The sequence below is a fragment of the Ambystoma mexicanum genome, chromosome 7p (genome assembly GCF_040938575.1).
Source record: "Ambystoma mexicanum isolate Mex_15411 chromosome 7p, UKY_AmexF1_1, whole genome shotgun sequence".
Lineage (NCBI taxonomy): Eukaryota > Metazoa > Chordata > Amphibia > Caudata > Ambystomatidae > Ambystoma > Ambystoma mexicanum.
The window spans coordinates 645,692,475-645,707,480 of NC_090939.1; the positions used below are offsets into that span (position 1 = coordinate 645,692,475).

Sequence of the window (15,006 nt, forward strand, 5' to 3'; positions counted from 1 at the left end):
TTTGCAAGCTGTCAGGGGAGCATAAGTACGAGGTCTCCCCATGTAGCCAAGATAAAGCTAAACATATATTCTCCTCCACTCTTCTGCCATCTACTAACACTGTCCTGATGTGGATTGGCCCTCTATGCGAGTGCATCTTTCTACAAATCTCTAATGCTTGTCTTTGGATCCCTACATGGACTTGTTCCCCACAGCCTTGCAAACATTGGGCCTCATTACGAGGAAGGCGGTAGAGGGTTAACGGCGCCGGTAGAGCTGCCGGCGCCGTTAACCCTCTACCGCCTCATTACAAGGTCTGCTCACGGGTCCCGCTAAGGACGTCTGGTAAAACCAGGCGTCCTTAGCAGGACCCGCTAGCAGACCAGGATGCTAACACCGGGCCCGTCATTAATGTGCCCGTTGTTAGCATCCTCCCCATTCCCATTGAGTCCTATGGGGGCTCAAATGGGAATGGGGATACACCGGGTTCGGGTCTCAGGAAAGGGAATTACCGGGCCCTCCAAGGTCGGAAGGGCCCAGTAATTCCTCATTCCTGGAACCCAGACCCGGTACCCGGTATAGGGTTAGCCGTGCCGCTAAAAGCGACATGACTACCTCCATACTCGTAATGAGGCCCATTCAAACCGCTCTGCTGAGCACCCGCTGGCCTTCTTCACCTCCTAATCTGTCTGTCCTTATCTTCCCTCTGTTCCCGCACACTCCGCTTCTTCTCCCTCCTTGTCCCATTTTACAGGAACGACATTCTCCATGTGAAAACTTTCCCATTATCCACTCATTCAAAACCGCACTTTAGCTCCTCATTCTTAACATTATTCCTCCTCTTTGAGCTTAAACCCTTCTGCTCTCCAATTATTAATGTATTCTAGCCTGTTCATATCCAATTGGTATCATGGATTTTCCTGTCTGAAGTCTCTCTAACGCATGCCCTGCATCACCCAATGGCCTGCCACCATCTTTCGCTCCCTAAATTGTATGGCTTCTGATTAAGGATTGAGTGTTAATCCTTTTGCACATGCTTCCTTTTGAAACACCAGTATCCTCAATAAATAAACACAAATACAAATAAAGTAACAGGACAGAAGTGAAGACCTTCTCTACTTCTGATGAGCTACAGCAGGTTTGCAACCTAGTGTCATCGAAATGCGTACAACATGTACTGTTGGACAGGAGTTATAAGAAAACTTGAGGGAACCTTCCAAGTTATGTCCCCGTGGATTTGACCAGGATGTTAGCTTTTTCTTTGACAATTCTTTAAAATCATTTATCGAAGTTGCACGACAATAAATAGGCATCAGGTAATAATATCCCTATATATGGTCGCTGTATATAATGTCACCGGGAAAAGGTTGTGGTGACATTATATAGGTGACCATATATATAGGGACAGGGGTTGCGGGGGTGTCCCCCGCTTCCCATGAAAAATAAAAAAGGGTTTGGGGTTGCGGGGGTGTCCCCCGCATGTTTCATGTAATAATGTCCCCCCAAAAAACTGCAATTTTCCGTGATTTCTTTGCATGCCGATATTTTTGAGGGGACATTATTACATGGAACCAATAAATAGAGAGTGTGGAGTGCCAGCCAATCACACCAACAATAATGCAGAAATAACTTTTATTGGTTGAGAGTATTAACAAGGAATGATCAAAAAAGTGTTAGCATTTTTGATGACAGTACTTAAGACTTTCTAAGTGAATTCTGAAAATCATATTTTTAAATCATTTTCATGGTAAAGTAATAAGTAGATTATGGCTTTTCAGAAAGGGAAGGTTATGTCAAATCAGCATCTAGTAACCCTGAGTCTTGTAATACTGGGCTCTGGCAACCACATCATTGGAGTAGTCCCCGTCCGTTGTGTACTGATCTACTTGAGAGTAGCTGTAGATGTTCCCAGGACCAGCATTATATGCAGCAATTCCTCCTAAAAATAAAAAGGGAGATGAAAGAACATGAGCAGGAACTCAATGATTTTCCCAAGAATAAGCAATGCACATGCTACACACACTGCACCTTGAGGCCTTCCCTTCTGCATAAAGTTGACTCATTGGCTTTTGCTGTCTGCACTGTCTTACCCAGACCCATGATACATGTAACCATCTGCAGCCTGGCCCCAGTGGCTTTCTTGGAGGCTGGTGGTCGAGACCCCAAAACCGGTTGCCACAGGTAAGCCGTTCACACACAAGTACAGGTACCTGTCGTGCCCACTGTTCCCCCCAACTCCATTGTGAGAAACCAGAGAATCAATGGCCAGTAAGAAAGAGCTGGGCCAGGGGTAGAGATCAGCCGGGAAGTGGGTGTGGTCTCAGGTACATTTCATCCACTGCTTGTTCTCCTCTGCTTCTTACTCACTGCAATACTCTGAGAGCTCAAGAAGTGGGAGGGGAGCTGCACAAGGGTTCAAATAGGCTATTGAATTTCATGTTATTTTGCACCTAGAACTGGGGCCTCTGAATTCCCCCTCAAATTCCCAAGAGAGCGTAAATAACTTGAGCTGCACCTGGATGGTTTATGACGTCACTACAGTGGAACCTGCTCAGTGAACCTGCCCTGTACCTCACATTCACAATTAAGTCTATATGAAGGAGTTTCCAACTCTGCTCTTTAATAGCCAGCGGGCGTACTTGCTTTACCGAGTATTCTGGCAGTTAGTAGCAGTCAAATATCCTATAACAAACGAGGTATTTCTAGAATAAAGGCCAGGTTTCACTTTTAATAAAGCGTTGTGATTGGAGGTGTGATAGTGATTAATAAGGGCACACAGAGGGATTCAGATAACACTTGCCTCTTTATAAGCTAACTTGGGTATATGGGTAAAGTAAGTGTAAGGGCCTATATTTCTTCCCCTTCTCGGATGAATTTTGCCTGGAAAAAATAACAGATTGATGCGCAGAAGTCGAGTGTGTTGCGTTATTTAAGTGCTAAAGCGCGGCCCTGCGTTGCAGTATGAACAGTTATGTACCCTGAAGCCCGATTTCTGGGACCTCACTGAATGCACATAAGGAATTCAAAGAGCACATACTTGCCCATGTTGCCAGCAGGACTGCAGGTATAACTCTGTTACGACCCAGCTGCATGGCTGGGTGCTTACCAATTGCCTTAACTTTAGGAAGACTGAAGGTCAAACTAGAAAAAGCCATAAAAATACTGCCACCGAGCAATCAAAGCTTGGTGGCTTTGTGCCCACACTACTGTCAGGTTGAAAGCACATTGCAGTACCTCAGAGGCACTGTGGCTAAAGGCAGAGGCGGGAAGGAAGTGGTGTGATGGGAATGAGGAACACCCTGTTATGTAATGTTATGTAGACTTATACTGCTACCAAACAGGGGCAGACTCCCGGCGCTCATGTGGCTCTGTAAGAACGAGGACAGGGTTGGTTAGAGAGGGTAGAGGGATAGGATAGGTCCAGAACCAGGAGAAACTGGCATCTGTATGTGTTGGGTTGCAGATGGGTCAATTATGTGCACTGGCTTCTTGTACCCGTAGGGGTAAGGTCCAGTGCCTGCGACGGTTTGTACTATGAAAGTGTTAATTATGTTGGGTGGGTTTGTTTGAGTGTAGTTCGGCTAGCCCATGTAAGTGGGAAGACCAAGGACAAGATCAGTCAATCGAGTAGCACCTGATGTGCTGAGTGGCACACTGCTTTTTAAGGCTTTTTAAGGATTTTGTATACCACCTCGTGCTAGATTTGCTCTGCTTCTAAAAGCCGTAATAGTCACTTTACCCAAATTAATGGCACTCATTTTATTGACATCGAAAGAATAAAGGGCTGAGGCAGCCTAGTTAGGATTTCAAACTGTGACTTTAGATTACACACATATTTCTGGGACGGAATCCGTAAAAAAATGAAAAAAATAATAATTTGAATCGTAAATGTGTTTGAATTTCATATTTATGATAATTACTTAAAGCTAAAACATGTGAATACCTCTACCATTCGCTGCTATTACTGGGGTGTCTCCCTCTCTCTTGTTCACTGTAATCGCGTCAGAGGTTGCAGGGGTGTGCCCCGTGGCCTACGACATAAAGTAAAAGAGAAAAAAGGACCCTGCCACGCCGGTTCCCCTGCACGAAGTGGAGGGAACTGGCGTTGCAGAGGAATGGCAGAGGCGTCGCACACAGAGAGGTGTGCCGCCTAAAGGTTAGGAAGGGTGTGGGGGTAGGGAGCAGGTTGTTGGAAATGTCCATGGGTGACAAAAGACGAAAGTTATTTTCGAACAAATATCTTTTGTTTTATTCCCCTTCTGACATTTCGTTATCGATCAAATCACAGATATCCTTCTGGGACCACTGCTTAATGTACTATCTAATCTCCTAGCCAAAGAAACAGGGACAAGCTGAATTGCAAAAAATGTTTTTACTTTTTGTGATTTACTGTGTGTTCAGGATAGGCAAACAGATCGCCCATGAGAGTTTTTTTTTTTATAATTTATGACACAGTGCTATAGGACCTCCAGGTTTGAGCATATGAAACCAAGACCTAAAATACATATTAAAACAATGAGCCTCATTACGAGGCTGGCAGCCGCAGAATGAACAGTGCCGGTAAGGGACTGGCACCGTTCATTCTGGGCCGCCACATTACCATGTCTGCAGCGGGTCCTGCTCTTCACGCCTGGTCAGACCAGATGTGCAGAGCGGGACCCGCTAGCAGACCAGGATGCTAACAACATGCCCATCATTAACGGGCCCATTGTTAGCATTCTCCCCATTCCCATTGAGCCCTATGGGGGCTCAAATGGGAATTGGAATGTAGCGGGTCCCGAGAATGGGAATTACCGGCCCCGCTGAAGTCGGCATGGCCCGGTAATTCCCTATTTTTGGGACCCGGACCTGGTACCCGGTTTGGAGGTAGCCATGCCGCTAAAAAACGGCATGGCTACCTCCAAACTCCTAATGGGGCCCAATGTTAGCAGCTTCACTTGGCTTTATAGGCAAACCTGCTAATAGAGCAGGCTCTTTTACTGCTGTAAATTGGCACTATTGAGGCAAATCAGGGGCACAACTCCTGCCCTGCCTACAGGTACGAGTGAGCAACCTAAGTTCTTTGAGCCCACTTCTTGCCTCTGTGATTTCTTGAACCTACACAAATGAAGGGTGTAGCCTCTTATCCTGCAACAACTTGGGCACCCCAGCGGGGCAAACCAGAAAGGGCCACAGATCCAGAGTTACTGCTGACCACTTTCTCTGGCTAACAGTTTTGGGAGCTCCTAGCCAATGGACATACATAACTGAGGCATTGCTTTGTTAAATGCCCACTCTTCTAGAGATACATAGAGTGAAACAAACATTGGCAAAGGCAACGGTTGTGACTCTTGCGTAGGTATTTGCCCGACAATACAATTATATGGCCATGTACTTACACAATATATCAGTTGTTGCCATTGTCTGGCTACCAGCATTTTCTAGGTATGTTAATGATTTTCTCAGATATTGACATCATATGGAATATGACTGGCTGGTATTTCTGTCATATTGCAGGAATTGGCATCATTTGGCGAGGTACGAAGAGCATTTCCAGGTGTTGCGACGCATATTTTAACACCATTTTTGTGTTAGATGCTTTACGATAGAGAATTCCCCATTAAGTCAGGCTGGGAAACTCTCCTTTCCAAAATGTCTGCTGTATTTACTAAAAGCACCTTTTGTAACCTTCCTCTTAGCCCTTTTCTCTCAGTCTACACTCTCATGCCAATAGCGTTGTTATACACTAGGTGTAAGAAATCACTCACTGTCATGCAGATTGGCGATCTTCTGCTCGTGGTCTCTCACGTGGTGGTATGGCATGCAAACATTTACCTAAACCACACACTTCCGATACTATGCCTGCTTCCGGGGTATGGTTTCAGTCATGCAAATAGGATGCGTACCACTTCAAATAATGTTGTTCTTCAAATCATTGCAACGTTCCAAACTCATTCCGTCAATCTTATCATATTGACTACTAACATTAATTGAAATAGGAGACATATTCTGGAGAGTTCTTACCCATCTTTCGGTGAGCAATGTGTGACTCATTGCATTGCATTACAAAGAGAAAATAACCAGACTGGGCCATAATTAGATCTTTATCGAGCCATTAATCACCCCAAGGATACGACTGTAAGCACAAGTCAACATGTGTGAGCAATGTGAAGGCCTGTATGCACCAACACAGGGTATTATGACTTCTACAATGTTTATTTATGTATTTTAATGTATACAGTGCTTTTGTTAAAATGCTGTGGAGAAAATTAAAAACAGAGTAACAGAGCTTATGAAATTTAGAGGTGGGAATAAGAAAGAAGGTCAGATTTAAGTAAGTTATGTATTCAGTGTTGGAGACTGAAAATGAAGAAAGGGGAGGGCATTCCAACGTGTGGTGGCAAATAGAGAGAACGAGCAGAAGTGTAATTGAGGGATGAAAGACAGTTATCAAATGGTGAGATGACAATCAAAGAAAATTAGTAAAAAAGTGATGAGATTATTAATAAGAACGATCAAGGCCATGAACAGATTTGAATACATTACGGATATAACAAAATTTGAGCTGGCCAGGGCAAAAGACCTGGTGGAGCAAAGAGTGTGGATTAGAGGAGTTTGGATGAAGAAGGAAACATAATTGCATGGCAGAATCAGAAGTGGATTGTAGAGGTGAGAGATCATAAGAGGGATGTAAAAACCTCTCTCGACCCCACACTCCATGGAAATTACCACCCTGTCTCTATCCTGCCATACCTACCCAGAATCATGTAATGATTTGTCACTACCCAACTGCATTAGCACCACCACAAACAACCTACTCAACCCCTTCCAATCTGACATTCGTCCTAAAAATAGCAAAGAGACAGCTACGCTTCACATCCTCGATGACCTCCACAACATCACTGATAAATGACACACAGCACTATTAGTACTCCTTAACTTCTGTGCAACCTTTGACACCATCAACATCACCATTCTACCCGACATTTTAGCCCACGGGATGAAACTCTACGGCATCGTCCTTGACTGGTTCACCTCCTACCTTACTGACAGGCACAATGTGTCTCCATGCCCCATTTTTGATCCAAGCCCACCCTGCACAAGTATGGCATACTGCAAAGCTCCTCACTATCTCCACTCCTCTTCAACCTATATGTTGAATCCCCTGGACAGACCCTTAAGAAACACAATGCCCATTTCAACTAGTACGCAGATGACACACCAATATACTTCCAAATCGTATCCCCCTCACAACTCCACATCCTCAAAAGCTGTCTCTCCACTATCTCCACATGGATGGCCAACCACCTCCTCAGCTCAACCCTTCCAAAACAGAATACCGCCTCATCTGCCCCCTAGCCACGAACCCAAACTCACACCCTAGATCAAAGAACTCGCCATGGACAACGCACACATATCCCTCTCCACACCTGCCAAATCCCTTGGGCTCACCATCTACCCCCATTTTTCTTAACTCACCAGAACATGCATCCTACAACTACGCCACCTACGAAAGATCAGACACATCTTTCCTCCTCACAACTCCCACACTGCAATCCAAGCAATGGTACTCTCGAAGCTGGACTACGGAAATGCTCTACTAACTGTACTCCCCAATAGCACCCATGCCCCTCATCCTGCATCTACCCAAACATTCACACCTCACTTCAGTTCTTGCCCAGGTCCACTGACCCCCAGTGCCCCAAAGAATTGCCTTCAAAGAACTCTGCATTGCTTCCAAAGCCATCCACCACAAAACTCCATCTTACCTTTACGACAAACACAAACCCATCACCCACACAAAGAGCAGACAAGCAACCGATCATCTCCTACACATTCCACTCTGCAAACTAACAGGAACACAAAAACAAGCATTTACCCAGCGGGCACCCAGGGTATGGAACACCCTACCTGTTTACATCTGCGTTGCACCCTCCATCATCACTTTCAAAAAGACATACCTGTATTCCCGCACATAATCCTGCCCCTCCATCTCCCCTGTTACTGAGTGTCTAGCCTAATCTTCCTATCCTATCCTGAACATATTTTGTAGCATCTGTGCCACTCTCCACCTTTTCAAACTCTGAACCCTGTAAGGTGCCCTGAGAGCCTCTGGATAGGATCAGTGTTGAACAAAAATTCCAATGAATTAATTAATAAATAAAAGATAGGAAGAGTAGTCAAGACGAAAGGATAATACGGAATCAGAGTGGTAGTGATTGAAAACCTAAGAAAAGCACTTATTTCATGAAGATTATGGAGTGCAAATCTTCATGTGTGGACAAGGGCATATGATTTGAGAAAGACAGAGAGGGATCAAATATAGTGCCAGTATCGAGAGCAGAAAAGAGAGCAGAATGGAAGGAGGATGGAAGATGGCAGATTTAAGGAAGGACACTTAAGGGGAAGGGCCTGGGAAGAAAAGGACTGGACAACAGTGTGATTATTTAATACCCAGGTAGGAAGGGGTTCATGACTTTTACCAATGTCAATAATGCAACAACAGTCATAGATTTCTCTGTCCTGGATACACACCTTTCAGGTTGTCATTCACAGACCAGCTTGGAAACTTGTCTGAAATTGCTACAATCATGTTGATCAGGATCCCTGTGCCCTCATTGATGTTCTCTTGACTGTTCCAGGCCCCCTCAATTGAGTGCCAACGAATGTCGATCTAGAACACAAGGCAAGGCTGTTAATATTACAGGCAACTAATCCCATCAGACAAAAGTGGAGAAGTGCAACGAGTGCACGTTCAGTGGGGTCGGCATATGTAACCAATGTCAGGGCTAGTTTCCTTTTGTTTCTGACCTGCATTAGACCAAACGCATGTCCGTTGTCGCCCCATCCATTCTGCAGGACCGCCCCCGCACGCGACTCACGGGAAATGATCCCGGCAATCACTGCTCCATCCATGCACAAGTTCTGTGCAACAGCCAAAATCTTTTCTTTGTACTGGTTCATGTCAGGGAGGTCAGTTGCTGCCATCTGTTGGGACGCTGCAACGCCTGTGATATCAAAAGTAATGAAATGATGACATAAGTGCAGTACTATTTTTCATAATTGCATTAGTAAACACTATTGGTAATCAACTGTTCCCCGGATTAAGATGATAGGAGCTGCAGGTGGTGGCACCATGAGAATGGAAGGCCAATTATTCCTTGTCTATACAGACACAACATTCAGTAATCTCAAAGACTGCGCCTGTGATTTGAGCAGAGGAGGTGATTGGAGAAAAAATTCCCTCATGACTCACTCTTTTCAGTATCTTCCCAATCTGGGAATAGCTTTGCCTCTTCTTTCTCACTAACCATCCCTCGCGTGGTCCCTCACACTCAAAGCATCCCATTAGGGAATTCCTCCTGGATGCTCTCTCCCACCAGTAGCTCCTGACTAGGAACTGCCCCTCCTTCCCCACTGCCAGCTTTCCATAGGGGAAAGCCACTGGTCTCTCCCACCATCAGATCTCACCCAGCATGCGATATTCCCTGAATGGCCCCCTCCTACCAGTAGCTCCCCATCAGGGAATTCGCCATTTCATCTCCTTACCATCGGAATCACCCACACGAAGGGACACCTCTGCATACTTTCCAACCTGCAATGCCCTGTTTGAGAAACCCTCCTGCCTGCTCCCTCCTGGTGGAAGAGTGCTTGCTATGCAGCCATCTGGGAGGATAGCTCAGGGGCAACACGCTCGTCTTGGAAGCAAGATGACGTGCAGAAACATGGGTTTGATCCCTGCATCCACGCGTAGAGATCTCTTGGTATTAAGCTGTTATAAATGACCAATTACAATATCTGGCAAGTTATTGACCACAGTCCAAGCAATGTGATTATTTTATGTGTATGTTATAATGTTGGTATAGACCACACAGTGTATGCAGTCTATGGGCCTCATTACGAGTGTGCCGGTTTGGTAACAACGGTGCCGGTAAGCCTACCGGCACCGTTGTTACCGGACCGGCACACTCCGAGTCTGCGGGCGGCTGCGTCCCGCCCGAGTACTATGGGACTGAAATGGGAATGGGGAGTAACATTTTCCGGTGCCTGAGTGCACGGACCGTCGGGCTGTAATGCCCTGGTGTTTCCGTGAAGCCAGGCGCCGGAAAAAAACACAAGTCCAGCAGCAGCCTGCCGGTTTTACCGGCACGGCTACCGCCAGAATTGGAATGAGGCCTTATATGTCCTATTATGTTCCCATTTCCAAAATATGGGTCAAAATTGGAAATTAGGACCATAAGCCTGAGCACACATAAATGAGGGACAGTATTGCACGTCAAGATGCGCTACAGCGTTCTTAAAACATGAACCACACCTTGCCGGCCACCGTTTCCGGAAGCAGAGACATCACCTGCTCTAAACTCAAATGCTAATTGGGATTAGTTGCTTGATCTGTCATCACAACCTTCAAGAATCCAAGGAGGCAGAGCTTGCGAGACCACACACCTGGGCCCGAGTGAAGAGCAGGAAAGAAAGGGGGAGTGGACAGACCAGACCTGAGACTTGCCACGATCCCCCGATTCATATATTTTTCACATTACAACTTTTGCATTTTCAAAGGTTCTATGAACAATCCAAATGATAATAACAACATCTTACTACAGGTCTTGACCTTTCCTTTACAAACCAAAGTGATATGGTACCTATAGTCTTTACCTTTTCTTTACAAAAAAATAACCAATCTAATCACCTTTTACCTACATTTTTAATACCATTTGCAATGGGTAAGGCTGTATAGCTAGGGCAAAAACATTGAGTTTGCCAATCCTTATCACTATTTACAGGCCAATGAATTTGTGCTCGCAGCAGAGGATAGATTATTGAGGTGGAGTCTATTCTGAGTAACGGACACCATATTTGACATTGAATATGAGTATCCATATTAATTTAATTTCAGATACTGTGCATCACTTAATTTCCTTTGGGTTACTGTCGATTATTACTTTGATTACCTTTTTTTTATTGCTAATTACTTCGGTATTTTCTGTTACTTCAGGTTACTTTATATGTCTTCACATGAAATTATTTTGAGTTGCATTTGGACTCATTTACATTGATTCTGATCACTTTGGGTGACATTTGTTTATTTCAGATTACTTTAGATTACTTGTTTTAGGTTGCTTTAATTGCTGCCTCATGTGTGTTTGAATCAGTGAGTTTGTAATTATACGCCTGTACTGCAGTGCAACATATCACCGTACTAACAAGCACGAGAGAAACACGTTGTTTGCAGATTAGACAGGTGGGACCTTTTCTTTTATCTTCATGCATGTTTATGTAGAAAAAAGTTAAGTCATCCATAAATTGGAACTAAAAATATTTCACCTCAAATAAGTAAAGCTAACTACTTTCATTCAGTGTTGTTTGTGGCGATACTATATTGCTTAAAGGGACGCTTGGCTAGGAAGCGTTTTATTTGTTACCCCAGGAGCAGCTTCATGGCGCATGACCTTTCAAAGAGCAGCGCTTGCAGGAAGCGATGGCTGTTCTAAATCATTTTAGTATGACAAGACTTAGGTAACGCAGACTATCAAGAAGCTGCAATTGACCATTCCTTTTCAGACAGCTGTTTTTCCAGCCAGAGGTGGTGTTCTAAATGACCTCACTGTGGCAAACGTTTAGATAGCATAGGCAATGCTCCATTGGTGACGTTGATGGCCACATGGATCCCAACACAACTGCCAGAGAACGTGCCACATTTCATTTATACCATTATCCTTTTCTTTGCAGGTGGCTGAAGCCACCTCCAAGAGACAGAACTAAAGAGGATAGGTACTGAAAAGGGATTATGTTGGGTGTGATTGCAGTGTAATAAGATAGGTAAATATTGTGCCTGCCTATTCTTGTTGTAAATCAGCTTCAATGGACTGAGGCAATATACTAGACAAACTCAATTCAAACATGTGGAATATGGCTAGGTTTGTGTTATTCAGAGACTAGTTTATTTCACTTTGTCACATAAGAGTATGTTCAATTGAAGCAAGATATGCACATTATTCAGGAATTGAGAGGTACTTACCGCAGTATGGTAGATTATCTTGGCTTGCAGTGAGGCAACTAGCCCCAGTGGTGGGGACATCCATTATATTGCCATAGCAGCCAGATGCAGCGGACAGACCTAGGGAGAGTAAAAAGGAAACTTAGTGTCAGAGTTAAAACTTCTTTCACTGGTCATGAAGTGACACATCTGTATGGCAATGCATTTGAGCGATACATGTTCACCACTGTTATGAGTTCCTGCTTTTGGGAGTCTGTGGGACACTTGTACCAGCTTGCTCAGTGACTGGAAAGTGCAGCGGTAGGCAGAATTGCCCACAGCGCCTTCCTGTTGGATGCCCCTTGATTTCACACCTTCAGCATGCCCAGCCGACCGTCCCATCCTTGCCTTTTGCATAAAATAGGCCATTTATGATGCGTTTACCCACATGTGCTTGGAAGATAGAGTTTGTATCTGCACTTTATGTTTGACTTCTACTATACTTCAAAAATACAACTTTATTAAATGCAAGTATGTAGGATTCAGCTCTTAGAGGCTGGAACTCATGATGTCTGCTTCAGCTTTCTATAGCAGGAGAGAGTTAATCGAAGATGGTGACCAGTCCAAGTTTTTGGCTCCACTGACCATCGACGCAAAAGTCAGTAGAGCCGTGCACATCTACATGGAATTAAGTCACAGTGCCGCTTTGCCAATCCGAAGGCTCCACAGCAAAAATCCCACATGTGAAAACGCTACTCTGATTAGCCCGCCAATCACTGGCGCGTCAGGACTATGAAGGGGGAAAGCTGAATCAGGGCAGAGTGGGTATTTGGAGAAGGAGTTTATTCAAAGAAAGCTGAAGAAGAGGGGTGGTGGCCAGGAGTTGGAGAGAAGTGGAAGAGGGAAAAAAGAGAGAACAGAAGGCGGTAACGAGCACCAGGAGTTGGAGATAGGAGGAGGGCAAGAAGAGGATGACTGAACATCAAGAATTGAAAAATTAGCAGGAGTGTGAGAAGAGAGGAAAGGAGGTGACGAGGAGCATTAGGAGTTGGAGAAAAGGGGCGAGAAGAGAGGCGAGGCGGAGTGGCAGGAGTTCAAGAGAGGAGGTGGAAGATGAGAGAAGGATTAACAAGAGTTAAAGAGAGCAGGACCCGGGTGAGGAGAGGATGTTTGCTTTTGACCCTTTGACCCTCATCCATTGACACTGATCTGTTAAACCATTCTGGAGTTTAACCAGGGTTTTGGAGCACCTTTAACTGAACCACTGTCTGGATTAAAATTAAGTTTATATTTTTACATATCTTTGCCTCCAAGAGATTAGTTTGTGTTACCCTGAGAGGAAATACTAATAACGCGGTTTTGGGAGAGATCTTTCATGCCTGGCCTATATTTAATCCATGTACGCTTCGTGACATAGCACAGTTTGAACAATTAGAGCTATAGAGACACAGGACCTTCAGGATGGTGTAGGACAGAATGCTGTCAGTATGGTTGCACTGAGAGCCCCCACATTAACAGAGTCTGAGTACCACCTTCCCATGTAGTAACAGAAAAAGAGGATGCAGCAGTCACGGTGGGAGCCTATCTCTGAGCAGAGGAAAGGGAATTAATGGTTCAGTGATGATACTTGGAAAAGGTAGTATTTCAAAGAGACTGTAGTAAGAGCAAATGGGGTCCATTTGCCACCATTGAAATAATAGTAGACTGAGTTTATCACCTTTTGTTTGGCAATGGAGGTACCTTAGTTGGCTCTATTGTATCAGGCAAAGTAGGCTGTCGCAACAGCTCACCCCTTCCATAGCTAACGTATCCTTCCCAGAATGCATAGGAAAATGAATGCCAAAAAACAATTGCCACCATGTGTGTATGGCTGCGCCTCAAACCATTTCTTAGTGAGTAAGATGCTCTGATTGTATGACTCAATGCATGTCACGAGGCGAGTGTCTGCTCAACCTACAGCAAAAGGAAATCCTCTTAAAATCTATATGTCAGAATGTTTGCTTTTTTGAACACATCATCATGCAGACATAGAAAAAAGATAATTCAGCCAAGGCCCACCCCTAAATGGCATGGTGTTGATCTGAACCTGAAAATATAAGCTAACACACTGGTAAATAATTAGTACATATATGTAACACTTACCAATGGACCCAGCTAGACACAGAGCGCTGAGTAGAGCCAGCATCGTGACAGCTTCTTTAAATATCACCTATAATGGTACAGCAAATAAAACAAAACCTAGATGTTATAATATACTGAACTAAAAGTATAGATACCAATACAATCCTAAAATGAAAATAGAATGCATGTGTGTTGGCACTTGAATGTGTGGGTTTCATGTCAGTCTCTCTTTCTCGCTCTCCATTGAAAAACTCCACCCCTTTGAATTTGTATTTCACTATCTTTGTTATACAAGGAAGTCATCATCCAAAGGTGGTCCTGGTCGGATGTACATGTGTTCATTGTGTTTTGTACAGATGTTTCTGGTAGAAGATCACATTGGCATTGGTCGGTACGGGTGTTAAAGTGGATGGGTTTCTTGTTCAGGGAAAGTGGTTGTCTCAGTGTGTTCCATGGTTGCTTAGTCTTTCGTCGTGATTCAAATCAACCCCCGGGCTTGTTGTGGCCATCTAGCGACTGTTGAAACAGCTGTGTGAAATCAGCTGCGCGTCTGAGTCTATGTCACCAAGATCCACGGAGCACAATTTGCAAAGAGTGGAATTGCATGGAGGGGGCCGCCGCCCTTATCCCTTGCATGCAAAAAGGTCCCCCAGGCGGTGTGAGTTCTTTGCTCTATGAATGTCAAAGAAAAAGTATAGAAGCAGGTATAATCACACATGGACATGTTTTGTTGCATTTTCTTATTGCCGTTTGTGCACTGGCAGAAATTATTTTAAATGAATTCCCATGGAAAAACAGGCGGATTCCATGGGAAGCAATTGATTTTGCATCAGCATGACAAGGTCATGCATGCTGGTGTGAAGCCAGCTCTGGTTATCGGATGTGGCACCGAAAAGGCCAGTGGGAAGGCATTTCCGTCGGAAGCCCCAGTTCTGTCTCCAAAAGTCACC

The 15,006-nt window shown here is 44.5% G+C and overlaps 1 protein-coding gene across 1 annotated transcript; it reads right to left on the minus strand.

Moving 5' to 3' along the window:
* Positions 1-1,594: 1,594 nt before the first annotated feature.
* LOC138525547 (lysozyme g-like) lies at positions 1,595-14,136 on the minus strand. Its single transcript, XM_069635593.1, has 5 exons — positions 14,078-14,136; positions 11,978-12,076; positions 8,770-8,966; positions 8,494-8,632; positions 1,595-1,918 (listed from the first exon to the last, which is right to left on the minus strand). Exons 1-5 carry the CDS (start codon positions 14,118-14,120, stop codon positions 1,785-1,787), a joined length of 612 nt encoding a protein of 203 aa, XP_069491694.1. The 5' UTR covers positions 14,121-14,136; the 3' UTR covers positions 1,595-1,784.
* Between the last annotated feature and the right edge of the window lie 870 nt (positions 14,137-15,006).

Bases quoted from the DNA above. Each gene is read 5' to 3' on its own strand.
- LOC138525547 (XM_069635593.1), bottom strand. From the start codon at position 14,120: ATGCTGGCTCTACTCAGCGCTCTGTGTCTAGCTGGGTCCATTG. The intron at 12,077-14,077 runs GTAAGTGTTACA...TACTCTCCCTAG, and splicing joins GTGTCTAGCTGGGTCCATTG to GTCTGTCCGCTGCATCTGGC. The intron at 8,967-11,977 runs GTAAGTACCTCT...TTGATATCACAG, and splicing joins AGATAATCTACCATACTGCG to GCGTTGCAGCGTCCCAACAG.